Source organism: Desmodus rotundus, chromosome 6 (assembly GCF_022682495.2).
Source record: "Desmodus rotundus isolate HL8 chromosome 6, HLdesRot8A.1, whole genome shotgun sequence".
In the NCBI taxonomy this organism is placed as follows: Eukaryota; Metazoa; Chordata; class Mammalia; order Chiroptera; family Phyllostomidae; genus Desmodus; species Desmodus rotundus.
In genome coordinates, this window is record NC_071392.1 from 136,908,958 (window position 1) to 136,928,683 (window position 19,726).

Consider the following 19,726-nt stretch of genomic DNA (forward strand, 5'->3'; position numbering starts at 1 on the left):
ACTCAAATCAACCGTGTGGACCATAAGGAAGAAAACATTCAACAAGAACAGAATGAAGAAACAAGAATTCAAAAAAATGAGGAGAGGCTTAGGAACCTCCAAGACATCTTTAAACGTTCTAACATCTGAATCATAGTGGTACCAGAGGGAGAAGAGGAAGAGCAAGAAATGGAAAACTTATTTGAACAAATAATAAAGGAGAACTTCCCCGATCTGGCAAGGGAAATAGACTTCCGGGAAGTCCAGGTCAGACAGTCCTAAAGAAGTTGGACTCAAGGAGGAACACACCAAGGCACATAGCAATTACATTAGCCAAGATTAAAGATAAGGAGAGAATCTTAAAAGCAGCACGAGGAAAGGAGACAGTTACCTACAAAGGACTTCCCATAAGACTGTCAGCTGATTTCTCAAAAGAAACCTTGCAGGCAAGAAGGGGCTGGAAAGAAGTATTCCAAGTAATGAAAGGCAAGGACCTACATCCAAGATAACTCTATCCAGCAAAGCTATCATTTAGAATGGAAGGGCAGATAAACTGCTTCCTGAATAAGGTTAAGTTCAAGGAGTTCATCATCACCAAGCCCTTATTATATGAAATGTTAAAGGGACTTACCTAAGAAAAAGAAGATTAAAAATATGAACAGTAAAATGACAACAAACTCACAGTTATTAACAACCACACCTAAAAAAGAGAAACAAAAACAAACTCAGCAAACAACTAGAACAGGAACAGAACCACAGAAATGGAGATCACATGGAGGGTTATCAGTGGAGGAGTAGTCGGGGGCAGGTACAGAGAATAAGTAGCATAAATGGTAAGTAGAAAATAGACAGGGGGAGGTTAAGAATAGTATAGGAAATGTAGAAGTCAAAGAACTTATATGTAGGACCCATGGACATGAACTAAAGGGGGGGAATGTGGGTGGGAGGGGGTGAACAGGGGGGAGGGGACTAAAAGGGGGGGAAATGGGACAACTGTAACAGCATAATCAATAAAATATATTTAAAAATTAATTAATTAATTAAAACACACACACACAGTGTCCAAAAACTATCACTTCCCTTCCTCCAAAAGGGAGAAATGCTACTCTAGGAAAGTATCCATGTGGCAAGGCAGAGCAGAATAATAAAGGCAGAGGAGTGATGGTAAAATGAATGAGGCAGCCCAGAGAATCAAAAAAGTCATACCCTCTTGGGGTGGGAAGGATAGTAAGTTGCCCAAGCCAGCATATTTCAGTGTGGGCAAAATCCAGCTCCTTGTCACATACCCCAGAATGTCCTGAGAGCACAAGACATGGCCCCTCATGACCCTGGTAGACAGGACAGCACAGCTGCTGACCCAAACCCTAGATACCAAGTTGTATCTTCTTGGTGTATATTTTTATTTATAGGAAAAAGAGTAACACGGTCTAAAAATTAAAGTACATTTCTTTATATGTTCAATAACGACCTTTAATGAAAAAAGTAGAATGATGGAGAAGCAGGGATATCCTTCAAAATCCCAGGGATTTGGTCTCATAATGACACTCTCCTTCCTGGAGTATCAAAAGCACATTTTTTCAATTATGGTGGGAGACGGTGGAAAGGACTGGAAAACAGATTAGAAAGCAGGGAGAGACTGATGCTGTGAATGGAGCAATGGGTGGCAAATAAGGCATCGAGAAGACAAATACCTAAACCACATTTGACAGAAAGGGCCTGAGACAGAGAGGGTATGCCAGGGGTAGAAAGCTGAAATGAACATAATCCTGGAAGTCACTAGGCTCATTCTGACTCTCATGGAAACCCTGTGGCTGCAGGACCACCAATGCCTGGTCAGGCCTTCAAGCAGTGGGCACCCTGCCTCTGTGAATGGGTGCTTGGAGATCGACATAGGTATGAGCCCCATTGGCTGGCAGAAGAGGGAGGAAATATCTCAGTCAGGGCACACAACCATTTAAATGAGGAAAGCTTTAAAATACAAAAGGAAGTAGAAAACAAAACTGTCATTGGTGAGAAAAAGCACAAGTTCTAAAATAGCTTCTTTTTCTCTCTGAAGGACCTGAGAACATGTCCCACAGATCCATACAATTTTAGGCTTAGAAGCATCACACATTCTCTAGTGTAAAGAGGGGACACATGCTGTCAGTGACACTGGGCAGTTGCGTTTTAGGCATATTCATATCCATGGTCACACAATCACATTCCCAAATCCTGTGAGTTAGGAAAGGCAAGTGGTCTTCTTCACATCTTAAAGAAGAAAAATTTAAGACAAACCACGCAGCAAACACCCTAGGGTCCTCCCCTCCTCTTCCAGGGCTCTTTACACTGTACTCAGGTGTCTTTGAAACCAGCAAGAAGAGGTGGGAAGGGGGCTGACCATGAGCACCCAGTAGAAGAAGCAGGTTCTGGCAACAGTGCATATACACAAGGGCCCAGGACTTAAAGCTGGAAAACCCACTTAAATAGTGGCCATCACTTATTGGCTGTGGGATCTTGGACAAATCCATTCATAACTCAGGCCTCAGCTTCCTCATCTGAATAATGGGTATGATAATGCATATGATATCTAATAATTCATAGGATATCTATAAGGGGTAAATGAAACCTATATAAAATATGCAGGAAGCTCAAAGCCTGACAGACAGAAGACAGTCAATATTCTTAATCCACTTTCCTTCACTGCTGTAGGCCCTACACACACTGTCACCCTGGTATCCAAAAGTCACACACCTACCGTGACCATGGATCCACCAGAGCTCCCTCCTTGATCTGCTGATCAATATCATCACTTCCATCCTCAGACACACAGCTATACCAGAGGGAAAGCCCCACTTGGACCATTCCACTCACCCTGATACACAGCTAGGGGAGCCAAACTCAGTCTTCTCAGGTCATGTGACTGCCACTCACAGCCTGAGGCCCAATGGAGCATCTTCTGACTCTTATCCTGCAACCTACATGCACCTGAGTTGACCTCCCTTCAAAATGCTCTCTCCACCTCCTGACTACTACCAAAGCCAAGTGGCTTTCCCCTTCAGGATGCTACTTCCACTTATAAATGTTATCTTTATCCAACCAGCCCCATTTCAGTAATAAGAGTCTAGTAAGTTTTATTAGCACAGCACAACATTATTGTTTGAGACAAAGGATACACTGAGGTCTGTCCTGGGTTGCTGGCATCCTGCCTGTTCTGCCAACCTCAGAAATCTAGAAACGCCTTACATCTGCACTATACTATAAATTCTTAAAATCTTCAACTCTTCCACATCCATTTTATCGTGTTAACACTTCATTCTGTAAGGACAGACAGCACATAGTATTATTTGATGCTTGTGATACTATGAACTTATAATATATAATACATATTTGGTCTTCATTCTCTCCCTGGCACAGAGCTTCAATATCCTTGGAATTCTCTAGTAAGAGCAACTACCCCTGAGTTTATGTTAATGAGGTGACTTCTCCAAAGCAGCAAAGGATGGGGTTGGTTGCCAAGGGAACAAACCATATGATGAGAGGGTTGGAAGTTTTGGCCCCACCCCCTAACCCTGGGAGAAGGGAGAGAGGCTGGAGCTTGAGTTCAATCACCAATAGCCAATGATTTGATGAGTCAGGTCTATGTAATGAAGCCTTCATAAAAATCCAGAAGGATGGGGTTTGGAGAACTTTTGGATATTGGGGAGTGTGGTGCACCTGGAGAGGGCCCAGAAGCTCTGTGCCCATTCTCCATGCCTTGCCTTCTGCATCTTTTTCATCTGGCTGCTCCTGAGTTATATCCTTTTATAATAAACCAGTGACCTAGTAAGTAAAATGTTACTCTGAGTTCTTTGAGTTGCTGTAGCAAATTAATCAAACCTAAGGAGAGGGTAGAGGGAACCTCTGACTCATAGCTATTGATCAGAAGCACAGGGGGGAACCTGGACTTGCAAACAGCTTCTGAAGTGAAGGACTAATAGGATTGAGCCATTAACCTGTAAAATCAGACACTATCTCCAAGTAGATCATGTCAGAATTGATTTGAATTGTAGAGCACCAAGATGGTGTCAGAGAATTGCTGGTGTGGAAATAACTACCATAACATCTGGTGACCAGAGTACTAGTAGTATTCAGAGTATCATGTGCAGTTTAAAGGAAAACAATGGGGTTTTTACCTTACAACACTATTTTACAAATAAGGAAATAGAAGAATAAACAGAAATGCTTTGTCTCAGTTGTCACAGCTTGGCAGTGATAGAGTGGGGTTAGAATTGTCTCAGACCAACTAGGTTCTTCAATCAGAGTATTATATCACTGAATGTAACAAACAATGAAAATAAACTAAAGGTGAAAGGAGGAAATTGTCTTACCTGATTCCAAGGAACTACGGTCTTCATCTGAGGAGCCAACACCAGCAATTGATGATAACACTGCCACAAAACCTTCCTTAAAGTCCTCAAAGTTAACCTGGTTGAATTTAAGAAAAGAACCCAAAGTTACTTTCAAGAGAAGGTACATATAATCCATCAGCCTTTTGTTTTTCTCTCCTTAGATGGAAACATTTTACTGTTGCCATTTGCACTGAGAACATTCATTTCATTTTTTTTCAAAAATTAACTTAATTTTTTTTAAAAAGGAGGAGTTCTAAGATGGTAGTCACACAGAAGGACAAGAAATCACCCCCTCCTAAGAGGACACTGATATACAGAGTACCTTTATAGAGAGCAATTACTCCTAAGAGACAACTGGGGACCGAGTGAACAGCTTCTAAACAATAGAACAGAGAAAGAGAAGGCTAGGAAAACATGGGAGATTCCCAGGATCTGCAGGAATTCTCCAGGAGTGAAGATGCCAGTGAGCACCATTGTTTATATTCCCTTCCACCTCCACAGAGCAGTTGGGGGCTCTATCCAAGAGTTCTGGTCTACCTGCAATGTTGCCACAGTGCATTCCCAGCCACACTACCCAGAGTCCATTTTGGCTCCAAACAAAGGAAGCAAGCAGGATCAACAGGACATTCCTACATGAATCTGACCTACATTCCTAGATATATTACAGCTTGGTAGGCCAGTGCCTCTAATACCATAGGTACCTGCTTGGCTCCAAATGGCCTCTCAAAAGCAGCTAGTGCACACAGTCTATGAGGTTGCTTCTACACAAGGTCATTTTGTCAAGACTGGGAGACAGAGATATTTTGTATAATTCATGTAAACAAAGATAGAACAGTGAACAAAATAACAAGAAGCATACTCTCACATGAAGGAAAAAAATTTACCAAGAAAAAACCTAAATGAAACAAAGATAAGTAGTTTGCCTGATAAAAATGTTAAAAGAAACAGTCATAAGGATGCTCACTAAACTTGAGAATGGAATAGAGGAACTTAGAACTCCAACAAAGAATTAGAATATATAATAAATAACCAAGCAATTCTAAAGAATATATTGATGCACTAAAAAGAAATTAGGAGCAGTTTAGCTAACACAGAAGAAAAGATCAGCAACCTTGAAGACAGACTAGTGGAAAACACCCAATTACAACAGGAGAAAAAAAAATTAATTGAGGATGGCTTAAGGGGCTTCTAAGACAACACCAAGCATACTAACATTCCCATTATATATGTCCCAGAAGAAAAAAGTCAGGAAGAAAGAAAAACTTTACTGGAAGAAATAATGCCTGAAAACTTTGTTAACCTGTGACAGGAAACAGACATATAGGATTGGGAAGCACAGAGAGTTCCAATCGAGATGAACCCAAAGAGAACAAGAAATATTGTAATTAAAATGGAAAAAGTTAAAGTTAAAGAGACAATCTTAAAGGCAGTAAAAGGAAAACAACTAGTTACATAGAAATGAAACCTGATAAAGATATCAGCTGATTTCTCAGCAGCAACTTTCCAGGACAGAAGAGAGTGGCAGAACAATTTTAAAGTACTGAAAGAAAGGAACATATAATGTAAAATAATATACTCAGAAAGGTTATCAATCAGAATTGAAGGAGAGAAAGGAGTTTACTGGAGAAGCAGAAAATAAGAGTCCATCACCTTTAAACCAGCTTTACAAGAAATGCTAAAGGCCTTCCATAAACAGAAAAGGAAAGCCCATAACTAGAAGTCAGAAAATATGATAGAAAAAACTCAACAGGAAAAGGCAAATACTTATATTCAATAAATACAGTGAAATTCAAAGACAGTGTAGAGGGGGGAGTAAAAATGTAGTCCTCTTAAAATAGAGTCAAACTTAAATAACTATCAGCTTGAAATAGATTGCTATAGATATAAAAACTCATGCTAACAAAAAACCAGAAACCTACAAAGGACATACACAAAGAATAAAGACAAAGGCACCCAAAAAAACACTAAAGAAAACAAGCAGGCCACAAGGAATGGGATCAAGAGAAAGGAACAAAAGAGAACTACAACAACAACTAAAAAAAGAAAAAGAACAAAATGAAAATAGGTGTATACTTTCCAATAATTATTTTAAATGAAAACAGGTTAAATTCTCCAATAAAAAGACATAGATAGGATGGCTGAATGGATTAAAATACATGTCCATCTACATGCTGCTTAAGAAACTCACTTCAAATTGAAAGATACATACAGGCAAGGATAGAGAAAGTTATTCCATGAAAACAGAAATGAAAAGAAAGCTGAGATAGCAATACTCACATCAGACAAACTATACTAAAAAAAAAAGAATGTAAAAAAGACAAAGAAGGACATTACATAATGAGAAAGGGTTGACACAAGAACAAGATATAAAATTGTAAGTAAGTATGCACCAAATATAAGAGCACCTAAATATATAAAGCAAATAATAATGAACATAAAGGGAGAAATTCACAGTAATTCAATAAAAGTAGGGAATTTCAATGTCTCAATCACATGAATGGATAAATCATCCAGAGAGAAAATTAATAAGGAAATAGTGGTCTTAAATGTCACAGTAGTCCAGATTAACTTAATAGACAGTTGTAGAACATCTCATGCCAAAACTACAAAATACACACTTTTTCACATGCACATGGAACATTTTCCAAGACAGATCACGTTAGGACAAAAAACAAGCCTCAATAAACTCAACAAAATGGATATCATATGAAGCATCTTTTCCAACCACAATGTCATGAAACTAGAAATCAGCTACAGTAGAAAACTGGAAAAAACACAAATACATAGAGACTAAACAACATGCTACTGAAGAACCAATGGATCAAGGAGGATATCAAATAGGAAATGAAAAACAACCTTGAGGGATCCAAGATGGCAGCAGAATAGATGGAAGCTACATTCACTGGCTTGCAGGACCAAACTGGAATTACAACTAAAATATAGAGCAATCAAATTAAATAACCAACTGAAGACTAGCTGAACAGAAGTCTTACAACTAAGGATTTACAGAAGAAGCCACACTGAGACTGGTAGTAAGGGCAGAGACATGAAAAAGGCTGGCCTGCCTACCACAGGTGGCAGCTGAGATTCCAGAGGGATATCCCAGCTACACAGGTTCTCCTTGAGAAATGTGGGGTTTTAATCCCACACCTGGCTTCCCAGACCAGAGCACCAGAGCCTGGAGGAGGCACCCACATAACACCTGGCTATGAAAATCAGTAGGAATACTTTCTGCCAGGGAGAGATAGGGAGCTGGAGGAGACACAGGCACCCTCTTAAAGGGCCAAAGGACAAAATCTCACAGCCACTCACCCTGGGCTATGGCAGGAGTAAGGCAGAGTGGACTAGAGTTGTGTGAGGACAGTCTGGGGTTTTTGGCTCTGGGGAGAGAGCTGAGGAGACAGCCACAGGAACCACCTGTGCTGAGTCACTCTCCCACACTACAGACACCAACTTTCTAGGGAAGAGCAAGTACTTCCTGACGACATGCTCCCGGGGAAAGCAATTATCTCTGGCCTCTGTACTACCTGTCACCCAACCCTTCAGAGTTTGCAACCTGCTGAGTTGTCACCTACTGGATCACAGTGTAGAAGTCAAGGCAGACTCAAGTGGTGTCAGTGAGGGAGATAAGTGGCTTTGGGATTAGTGTCATTACCCTCCCCCACTTTCTCATGAACCTGACTGACGTCTGTCCTTCAGAAGAAATCTACTAGCCTCACTCTCGGGGCTCCTGGTGGCCCCACCCTCTCAACACTTGTTGACTCTGCCCTGCTGAGATCTGGGCAGAATCCAAGGCAGACCAAGTTTTGTGGCTTTGGACTGGGGTATGTACCCCAAAACTTCCACCAAGCCAGATAGGCACTTTCCCCTCTCCTGACAATCCAGAGTGGCCATGTCATGCTGGATCAGGCTCCTAGAAGACTTTTGGACAGATTGAGTTGTGTGTCTCTAGGATGGGAGAAGTTTTTCCCTTGCATTCCCAAAGAATGCGAAGCCTTCTGTTCACATGGCCAAATCTTGGTCTGTTAGAGCCTGATAAACCCTGCTGACCTCAACCCAATGACTTCCTGAGACCTCAGCCCACCACAAAGGCATGCAAGCACCCAGTGAGTGGCAGCTAGACTTAGTATACCCTGGGACATTTGCTGAGTGATCTCAGACCCAGCACTGGACCAAGTCTGATCCTGTATCAATTTGGTGAACACAACCCTTCTGTACCTGGTGATTCATTGAGAATGAATCTCATTGGAGTATGACCAGAGGCTGTTTCAGGGATTGAGTCTAACAGGCAGCCAGCAGGCAGAGGCAGGTGAAGGTGGATCATGAGGTTATTCGGGACTTCTGCTGATATGTCCCCAGCCCAAGCCAACTATGATGTGAAGCTTGATATTTCCAGTGTACAACCAGGCTCAGCAGAGGCAGCCACAAACTGTGGATCATTCTATACCTCCAAACAGATTGCCAAGGGCCAGTCAAAGGCAGCATCTGACTTTGACCAGCACCAGAGTCCCTCCCAAGAGGCCCCAGAACCAACACACTTGATAGCCAGCTTCAGGCAACATCAGAGCAGGATCCAATTAGCTTCACAAGCAGCATATCCAAACAGAGATCTTGTGAGTCACCATAATCTGCTGAGGCAAATAATGCTATATGTGGTCAGCATTGACATAAAAACTTGAAAACTGAGGTAGTAGATGATCCTTACAGTCAGCCAGTCTGAGGGTTGCCCAAAGATACAAATGGGCCAATAGCAATCAAGACTCAATTACAACTGAGGCCTACATAACCCACACAGTGGTCATTCCTGGAATACACAGAGCAGATGATCAAGGTGACTGTGCCAAGGGGTTTAAAAGAACACCTACTTCATAAAGCCACACTACTAAGACCGGGAGCCATAGCAGATCTAAATAATACATAAAAAACACAAAGAGACAGCCAATAGGGACACAAAGAAACATGCCCCAAATGAAAGAGCAGGAGAAATATCCAGAAAAAATAAATAACTAAAATTATGGCAAACAATTTACTAGATACAAAGTTCCAAAGAATGATTGCAAGGATGATCAAGGAACTTACAACTATAAGAAACTTAGTGAAAACTACAAGGAATGTACTAAGATCTATAACAACATGAAAAAGGACACAGAAACTATAAAAAAGACCCAGTCAGAAATGAAGATTACAATATCTGAAATGAAGAATACACCAGAATAAAAAACAGTCAGTTGGTTGAAGCAGGGGATCAATTCAGCAATTTGGAAGACAAAGTAGCAGAACACACACAATCAGAGCTGCAAAAACAAAAAAAAATTTTAAATGAGGCTAGTTTAAGGTCCTTCGTACAACATGAAGTGAACCAACATCCATATCATAGGGGTACCAGAAGGACATGAGAGAGCAAGGAATTGAAAACATGTTTCCAGAAAAAAAATGACAGAAAACAACCTTAACCTGGTGAAGGAAAACAACACGCAAGTTAAGGAAGAACAGAGTCCCCAATGAGAAGAATCCAAAAAGGCTCACACCAAGACACATCATAACTGAACTGGCAAAAGTTAAAGACAAAGAGAGAATCTTAAAAGCAGCAAGACAAACAGTTACCTACAAAGGAGCTCCGGTAAGACTACCAGATGATTTCTCAACAAAAACATTCAAAGTGATGAAAAGCAAGGACCTACAACCAAGATTACCTTACCCAGCAAGGCTATCATTTAAAATTAAAAGAGAAATAAAGAGCTTCTCAGACAAGAAAAAGCTAAAGGAGTTTGTTACCACCAAACCAGTAGTACAAGAAATGTTAAAGGACCTGCTTGAAGGAGGAGGAGGAGGGAAAGGAGGGGGAGGCGGCAGAAAAGGAAACAGAGCAACATAGTTAAAAGAATAAAATGGCAATAATATGAACTAATCAATAATCGCTTTAAATGTAAATGGCTTAAGTGCTCCAATCAAAGAGATAGGGTAGCTGAATGAATAAAAACCAAAACAGCACTCTATAAGAAACCCACCTTAGAAAAAATGCAATTTAAAAGTACAGTGATGGAAAAAGATATTTCATTTGAATGGAAAGGAAAAAAAAAATCCCTGGAGTAGTGATACTTCTATCTGATAAACAGCCTTTAAAACAAAGGCTATAGTAAGAGAACAAAAGGGCACTAAATAATGATAAAGGGAGCAATACAACAAGAAAATATAACACTTGTAAAGATTTTGCACCCAACATAAAAGCACCTAAATATGTACACAAAACAAATCTTGGTGGATATAAGGGGAGAGATTGACAGTAATACACTGAGAGTAGAGGACTTTAACAACACATTGACATCAAGGGATCGTACTTCTAGACAGGAAATCAACAAGGAAACAGCAGCCTTTGATGGCACACTAAATCAGATGGGTTTAATTGACATCTTCACAGCATTTCACCCCAAACAAGCAGATACATTCTTTTCAAGTGCACATGGAATATTCTCTAGGAGAAACCACATAATAGTACAGAAAACAAGTCTTAATACATTTAGGAAGACTGAAATCATATCAAGCATCTTCTCTGACTATAATGTTATAAAACTAGTGATTAATCACATGAAAAAAGTGGAAAATACACGGGACATGGACGCTAAGTAACATGTTGCTAAACAATGAATGGGTTAAGAATAAGATCAAGAAAGAATTTGAAAGATACCTAGAAACAAATGAAAATGAGAACACAACAACCAAAAATCTATGAGTAAGAGCAAAAGTACTCCAAAGAAGGAAATTCACAGCATTATGGCCTATGTCAAGAAGCAAGGAAAATCTCAAATAAACAACCTAACATTACTCCTAAATAAACTTGGGGTGAAAAAGCCCAAAGTGAGTAGAAGAAAGGAAATAAAGATCAAGCAGAAATAAACAAAATAGAATTGAAAAGAAAACCCAACAATACAAAAGATCAAGAAAACCAGTATGTCTCTCTCTCCTGTTTCCTTCCTTCCTCCTTAAAAAAATGAAGATTCATTTCCTCAGATGAGGAATAAAAAAACAGAAAAAAACTCCCAACTAAAATAAGTGCAGGACTGGGTGACTTCACAGAAACACTTTACCACACAGGAAAAAAAGAAAAAACATGATTTCCAGCCAATATGGAGGCGTAGGTAGATACGCTTTGCTTTCTCACACACCAAAAGAAGGATAACACCAATTTCAAAACAATAAACAACCAGAACTGCCAGAAAATTGAACTTGGTTAACTCCAACCAAGGAGTTAAAGAAGAAACATTCATCCAGACTGGCAGAAGGGGCAGAGATGGTAAGCAGAGGTGGAGAGGACATGAAGCAATGAGGCGGCCAGTGGAAGAGGCAGTCCCATATTTGCGAGTGGATAAATGAGGAGGAACAACTGGGGAGTGAGACACAACAGCAACAAAGGATTCCACCCTGGGGAAACAGCTTCAAAACTTCTGGCTGTAAAAACTTGTGGGAGTAGTGCTGCCAGGAGAAACTCTCAATGTCATAGAAGAGGCCACAAGAAGGGGCCAAAAGAAAATACAATATGCACAAACCGAAAATCAGCACCACAAGGGCACAACTGGCTTGTGGGAAGTGGGGTAAGAGACTGAAAGCTGTCCAAAAGCTGAATAAGTGGCATTGTTCCTTATCTGACCCATCCATCACATACTGCATCACAACACAGCAGTGTGAGTTGTCTCGCCATAGCAAATACCTAAGGCTCCACGCCATACAATATAACACATGAGCCAAAACAACAACAACAAAAAAATGGCCCCAATGAAAGAACAGAACAAAACTCCAGAAAAAGAACTAAGCGAAGAAGAGACAGCCAACCTATCATATGCAGAGATCAAAACACTGGTAATCAGATGCTCATACAAATGATTGCATATGGTCACAAAATAGAGGAAAAAAGTGAAGGCTACCTGAAGTGAAATGAAAAATATACAGGGAACTAACAGTAAAGGGAAGGAAACTGGGTCTTAAATCAATGATTTGGAGCACAAAGAAGAAATAAACATTCAACCAGAACAGAATGAAGCAACAAGAATTCAAAAAAAAAAAAAAATGAGAAGAGGCTTAGGAACCTCCAGGACAACTTTAAAATTTCCAATAGCTGAATCATAGGGGTGCCAGAAGGAGAAGAGGAAGACCAAGACATTGAAAACATATTTGAAAAAATAATGGAGGAGAACCAAGATGGCGGCGTAGGTAGACACACTGCACCTCCTTGCACAACCAGAACTGACAGAAAATCGAACGGCAAGGAAGTCTGACACCAAGGAAATAAAAAATAAACATTCATCCAGACCAGTAGGAGGGGCGGAGAGGACTCGCGTTGCCTTGGCGGAACCGAGACTGGTGGAGTGTGGGACGAACGGGGCAGGCAGTCTGACCACTGGCAGACCTTGCGGTCCCACATTTGCACACAGATAAACCGAGAGGGCTGGACTCAGAGTGGCGGAGAACGGGGCAGGCAGAGCAGCGGGTAGTACCCTGTGGCCCCACACATGCGCAAAGATAAACAGGGATGAACAGCGGGGAGTGAAGCAGACCGTGTAACCCTGGGCTCCTGGGCTCCAGCTCGGGGAAATAAAGCCTCAAACCTCTGAGTGAAAACACCCGTGGGGGATGGGGCGGCAGTAGGAGAGACTCCAGCCTCACAGGAGAGGTCGCTGGAGAGACCCACAGGGGCCTAGAGTGTGCACAAGCCCACCCACTCGGGAACCAGCACCAGAGGGGCCCAGTTTGACTGTGGGTAGCAGAGGGAGTGACTTAATTCCGGTGGAGAGTGGAGTGGGCGCCATTGCTCCCTCTCGGCCCCTCCCCTATGTACAGCATCACAGCCCAGTGACCAGCTTTACCCCACCCCGGTGAACACCTAAGGCTCCGCCCCTTTAAGTAACAGACACGCCAAGACAAAAAAAAAAAAAAAAAGGCCCAAATCTCAGAACACTTCAAAGCTCCAGAAAAAATACAACTAAGCAAGGAAGAGATAGCCAACCTATGGGATGCACAGTTCAAAACACTGGTTATTAAGACGCTCACAGAATTGGTTGAATTTGTTCAAAAACCAGATGAAAAAATGAAGCCTATGCTAAGAGAAACAAAGGAAAATGTACAGGGAACCAATAGTGATGCGAAGGAAACTGGGACTCAAATCAACGGTGTGGACCAGAAGGAAGAAAGAAACATCCAACCAGAAAAGGATGAAGAAACCAGAATTCGGAAAAATGAGGAGAGGCTTAGGAACCTCCAGGACATCTTGAAACTTTCCAACATCCGAATTATAGGGGTGCCAGAAGGAGAAGAGGAAGAACAAAAACTTGAAAATTTATTTGAACAAATAATGAAGGAGAACTTCCCCAGTCTGGCAAAGGAAATAGACTTCCAGGAAGTCCAGGAAGCTCAGAGAGTCCCAAAGAAGCTGGACCCAAGGAGGAACACACCAAGGCACATCATAATTACATTACCCAGGATTAAGCAGAAGGAGACAATCTTAGAAGCAGCAAGAGAAAAGGAGACAGTTACCTACAAAGGACTTCCCATAAGACTGTCAGCTGATTTCTCCAAAGAGACCTTACAGGCAAGAAGGGGCTGGCAAGAAGTATTCCGAGTCATGAAAGGCAAGGGCCTACATCCAAGATTACTCTATCCAGCAAAGCTATCATTTAGAATGAAAGGGCAGATAGAGTGCTTCTCAGATAAGGTCAAGTTAAAGGAGTTCATCATCACCAAACCATTATTATATGAAATGTTAAAGGGACTTATCTAAGAAAAAGATAAAAAATAGGAACAGTAAAAATGACAGCAAACTCACAGTTATTAAGGACCACACCTAAAACAAAAACAAGAGCAAAGTAGGCAAACAACTAGAACAGGAACAGAACCATAGAGATGGAGATCACATGGAGGGTTGTCAATAGGGGAGTGGGAGGGGGAGAGTGGGGGAAAGGTACAGAGAATAAGTAGCATAGATGATAGGTGGAAAATAGACAGGGAGAGGGTAGGAATAGTGTAGGAAATGTAGAAGCCAAAGAACTTATAAGTATGACCCATGGACATAAACTATAGGGGGGGAATGTGGGAGGGAGGGGGTGGGCAGGATGGAGTGGAGTGAGGGGGGCGGGAAATGGGACAACTGTAATAGCATAATCAATAAATATATTTTAAAAAATAATGAATGAGAACTTCCCCAGTCTGGCAAAGAAAATAGACATGATAGTCCAGGGAGCTCACAGAATTCCAAAACTGGACCCAAAGAGGAACCCATCAAGAAACATCATAATTAAATAACCAAAGATTAAAGATAAGGAAAGAATCTTAAAAGCAGCAAGAGGAAAGGAGACAGTTACCTACAAAGGACTTCCCATAAGACTGTCAGCTGATTTCTCAAAAGAAACCTTGCAGGCAAGAAGGGGCTGGAAAGAAGTATTCCAAGTCATGAAAGGCAAGGACCTACAACCAAGATTACTCTATCCAGCAAAACTATCATTTAGAATGGAAGGGCAGATAAAGTGCTTCCTGGATAATATCAAGTTAAAGGAGTTCATCATCACCGAGCCGTTATTATATGAAAAGTTAGAGGGATATATCTAAGAAAAAGAAGATCAAAACTATGAACAGTAATATAAAAACAAACTCACAGCTACAACAACTGAACTTACAAAATAAAAACAAAACTAAGCAAACAAGTAGAATAGGAACAGAATCACAGACATGGAGATCACATGGAGGGTTATAACTGGACAGTGGGTAGGGGGTAAATGGGAGAGAGGTACAGGGTATATGAAGCATAATTGGTAGGTACAAAATAGGGGGGCATTAAGAATAGCATAGGAAATAGAGAAGCCAAAAAACTTATATTTACAACCCATGGACATGAACTAAGGAGCGGTGGGCGGGAATGATGGAGGGCAGGAGGCTGTAGGGTCGGCTTCCAAATCATTGGTTTGAGTTCTGGTTTTCTTCCCTTCACTGTTGGTTCCCTCTATATTTTTATCACGCTTTGCATAGCCTTCACTTTTCCCTCTATTTTGCAACCACACACATCCATTTCTGTGAGCATCCTATTTACCAGTGGTTTGAATTCTGCATCTGATAGGTTGGCTATCTCTCTGTCCTTGAACTCGTTTCCTGGAGTTTTGGTATGTTCTTTCATTTGGGCCACATTTCATTGTTCCGGTGCACGTGTTACATTGTAAGGGGCGGAACCTTAGGTATTTGCTGTGGTAGGGCAACCTACATTGCTGCATCGTGGCTCTGTATATGGGGGAGGGGTCAGAGCAGGACATAATGCTGCTTACTCAGCTTTAAGCCAGCTTTCAGTCACTTTCCCTACTACCCACAAATGAATTTTGCCCTTCTGGTGCTGATTCACAGGTGGTTGAGTTGCTGTATGTTTAGAAACCCAGAGGTCTCTCCAACAAACTTTCCTGGGATTCTGGGAGTTTCTCCCACCACCACCACCACCCACATAGATTTTTATAGCCATAGGTTCTGAGGCTTTGTTTTCTCACCCTAGAATCCTGGGTTGCGTGGTATGTCTTACTCCCCAGTTGTTCCTCGCGGTTTAGCTGCATGCAAATGTGGGTCTGCCAGGCACTGCCTCGCCTGCCTGGTCCTCAAGTTGTCACTTTAGTGTAAGTCCTCTCCACCTGGCTGCTGCCCATCTCTGACTCTATTTCCAGTCTAGATGAATGTTTCTTCTTTAACTCCTTAGTTGTTAAGATGTCCATACAGTTTGATTTTCTGGAAGCTATGGTTGTTTCTCATTTTTAAACTTGTTGTCCTTTTGGCAGGGCAAGGAGACAAAGTGTATCTACCTAGGCCTCCATCTTGGCCAGAAGTCTTATTTTATGTTTTCATTTTGACCTGCTTGTATTTTCTTCTTTCTTTCCTCCCCCTGAATATATTGATTTCTTTTTCAAGGATTTCACTTTTTCCTTTTATTAATGTATAGGTTATGAACTATATTTCCATTATCTTATGTTTTTCCTAAAATTTATAACACATCCTTAACTTAGCAAAGTTTATTATTATTCAGTACTTTTAGCCTTCTATATGACAATATCAAGATTGTTCAATACTTTAATTTCAATGACTACACTCCTGACTTAATCCATTATCACATATTTTAACTATATTTTACATCCACTAATAAATATATTTTTTACTTATTTCATATTGTTGTTCAAGTACAGTTGTCTCCATTATCCCAGCACCACTCCTGCCTGTCCTACACATCCCTACCTCTCACCCTCAAATCTACTTCCCTTTGGCTTTGTCCATGTGTCTTTTATACATGTAACTTGACAAACCTCCCACCCCCCATTATCCCCTCCCACCTCCCCTCTGGTTACTGTTAGTTTCTTCTTTATTTCATTATCTCTAGTTATATTTGGCTGGCTTGTTTGCAGGGTTGATTAGGTTCTACTTATAGGTGAGATCCTATGGTATTTGTGTTTCACCACCCGGCTTATTTCACTTAGCATGATGCTCTCCAGATCCATTCATGCTGTTGTGAGAGTAGGAGCTCCTTCTTTATTTCTGCTGAATAGTATTTCATTTTGTAAATGTACCAGTTTTTTGATCCACTCATTTACTGATAGGTACTTAGGTTGCTTTCAACACTTGGCAATTGTAAATGGTGCTGCTATGAACATCAGGGTACAGAGGTTCTTTTGAATTGGTGTTTCAGGATTAACAGAGAATAATCCCACTAATGGAATTCCTGGGTCAAAATGCAGTTCCATTTTTAGTTTTCTGAGGAAATTCCATACTGTTTTCCACAGTGGCCTCACCAGTCTGCATTCCCACCAACAGTGTACTAGGGTTCCCTTTTGTCCACAAACTCACCAGCACTTCTTGTTTGTTGATTTGGCTATGATGGTCATTTCAACTGACATGAAGTGGTACCTCATTGTGGTTTTAATTTGCATCTCTCTGATGGCTTGTGGGCATCCTTTCATATATCTCTGGACCCTCTATTTGTCCTCCTTGGAGAAGTGTTTGTTCAGGTCCTTTGCCCATTTTTTAATTGGATTGTTTGTCTTCCTGGAGTAGAGTCATATGAGTTCTTTATATATTTTGAAGATTATACTCTTGTCCAAGATATCATTTGCAAATATGTTTTCCCATACAGTTGGTTCCCTTTTCATTTTCCTGATGTTTCTTTAGCCAAGCAGGTTTTTATTTTGATGAAGTCCCATTTCTTTATTCTTTAATTGATGTCCCCTGATCTAGGGGACATACTGGTGAAAATATTGCTGCATGGAATATCTCAGATTTTCCTCCCTATGTTATCCTCTCAGACTTTTATGGTGTTGTGACTTATATTTAAGTCTTTTATCCATCTTCAGTTTCTTTTTGTGTATGGTATAAGTTGGTGGTCGAGTTTCATTTTTTTGCATGTAGCTGCCCAGACTTCCTAACACCATTTGTTGAAGTGGCTAATTTTAATCCACTTTTATGATTCTGCCACCTTCGTTGAATATAAATTACCCATAGAGACTTGGGTTTATTTCTAGACTCTCTATTCTCTTTCATTGATCTATGTGTCTGGTCTTATGCCATTACCAAACTGTTTTGATTACCGTGACCTTGTAATATAGTTTGATGTCAGGTATGGTAAGCCCTCTAACAGTATTATTCTTTCTCAAAACTGCTGAGACTATTTGGGGTCATTATAGTTCAATATAAATTTTTCAAATGTTTGTTCTAGATCTGTGAAATATGCCATTTGTGTTTCAACAAGGATTGAGTTGAATCTATAAATTTCTTTGGGTAGTATGGACATTTAGATGATGTTTTAATTCTTCTAATTCATGAACACAATAATGTTTGCATTTATTTGTCTCTCCATTAATACCTTTCTTCTGTGTTGTGTAGTTTTCTGAATACATGTCTTTTAGACCTTGGTTAGATTTATTCCCAGGTACATTGTTTTTCTTGTTGCTATATTAAATGGGACTTTTTTTCCCTGGTTTCTCTTCCTTGCTGCAGCAAGAAAAAAAATCTTGCTTTTGATTTCTAAATATTGACTTTGTATCCTGCTGCTTGGCCTAATTCACTTACTAGGTTGAGTAGTTTTTTGTGTGGTCTATAGGATTTTGTATGTACACTATCATGCCATCTGCAGGCAATAAATAGTTGTGCCTCTGCCTTTCTAGTTTGGATGGCTTTTATTTCATTTTCTTCTCTGCTCATTGTGGCTGGAAATTCCATTAATATGTTTAATAGCAGAGGTGAAAGTGTACATTCCTGTCTTGTTCTTAGGGGGGAATTTTTAGTTTTGCCCACTGAGTATGAAATTGGGTGTTTTTCATTCATAGCCTTTATTATGTTGAGGACTGCTCCCTCTATTCGCACTTTGCTGAGCGTTTTTATGATAAATGGGTTCCGTACCTTATCAAATGCTTTTTCTGCATCTATTGATATGATTATGAGATTTTTGTCTTTCTTTTTGTTTATGTGATATATTACATTGAGAATATTATGCCATCTTTGTATCTCTGGAATAAATATGACTTGATCACAGTGTATCTTTCCTATGTATTGCTGGATGCAGTTAACCAATATTTTGTTGAAGATTTTAGAGTCTATGTTCATTAGTAATACTGGCCAGTAACTTCTTTTTTGTTGTGTCTTTACCTGGTTTTGGGATTAGGATGATGCTGGTTTCATAAAAAGAGTTTAGGAGTCTTCCCTCTTCTTGGACTTTCTGGAATAGTCTAGAAAGGTAGGGGTTAGCTCTTCCATAAATGTTTTGTAAAATTCTCCTGTGAAACTGTCTGCTCTTGGGCTTTTGTGTACCTGGAGATTTTTGATTACTGCTTCAATTTAATCAGCTGTTATTGGTCTGCTCAGGCTTTCTGCTTCTTCTTCATTCTGTCTTGGAAGACTTTATTTTTCTAGAAATTTGTCCATTTCACCTAGGTTTTCAATTTCTTGGCATATAGTTGTTTGTAGTAATTTCTTACAATTCTTTGTATTTCTGTCATATCAGTTGTAATTTCTCCTCTTTCAGGTCTGGTTTTGTTTATTTGGGTCCTCTCTCTTTTTTTCTTGATGGGTATGCTCAAAAGCTGGTTCATTTTGTTTATCTTTTCAAACAACCAGCTCTGGATTTATTGATCCTTCGCATTGTTCCTTTAGTCTCTATGTCGTTTAATTCTGTTCTGATCTTGGTTATGTCCTTCCTTCTACTCACTCTGGGCTTTGTTTGTTGTTGTTTCTCCAGTTCTGGTAGGTGTAGGGTTAGGTTGTTAGTTGAAATGTTTCTAGCTCTTTTAGGTAGCCCTGTATTGCTATGAACTTCCCTCTCAGGCCTGCCTTCGCCCTGTCCCATAGGTTTTGTACTGCTGTGTGTAATTTTCATTTGTCTC

General features: G+C 40.4%; 1 protein-coding gene across 7 annotated transcripts in view; it reads right to left on the reverse strand.

Moving 5' to 3' along the window:
- NINL (ninein like) overlaps positions 1–19,726 on the reverse strand; it is a 178,741-nt gene that overhangs the window by 103,994 nt on the left and 55,021 nt on the right. For all 7 annotated transcript variants that reach the window (XM_024577013.3, XM_053926534.1, XM_045184917.2 and 4 more), the window contains exon 3: positions 4,326–4,422. In XM_024577013.3, the coding sequence (XP_024432781.2) occupies positions 4,326–4,422 (97 nt within the window). The remainder of the gene's footprint in view (positions 1–4,325; positions 4,423–19,726) is intronic.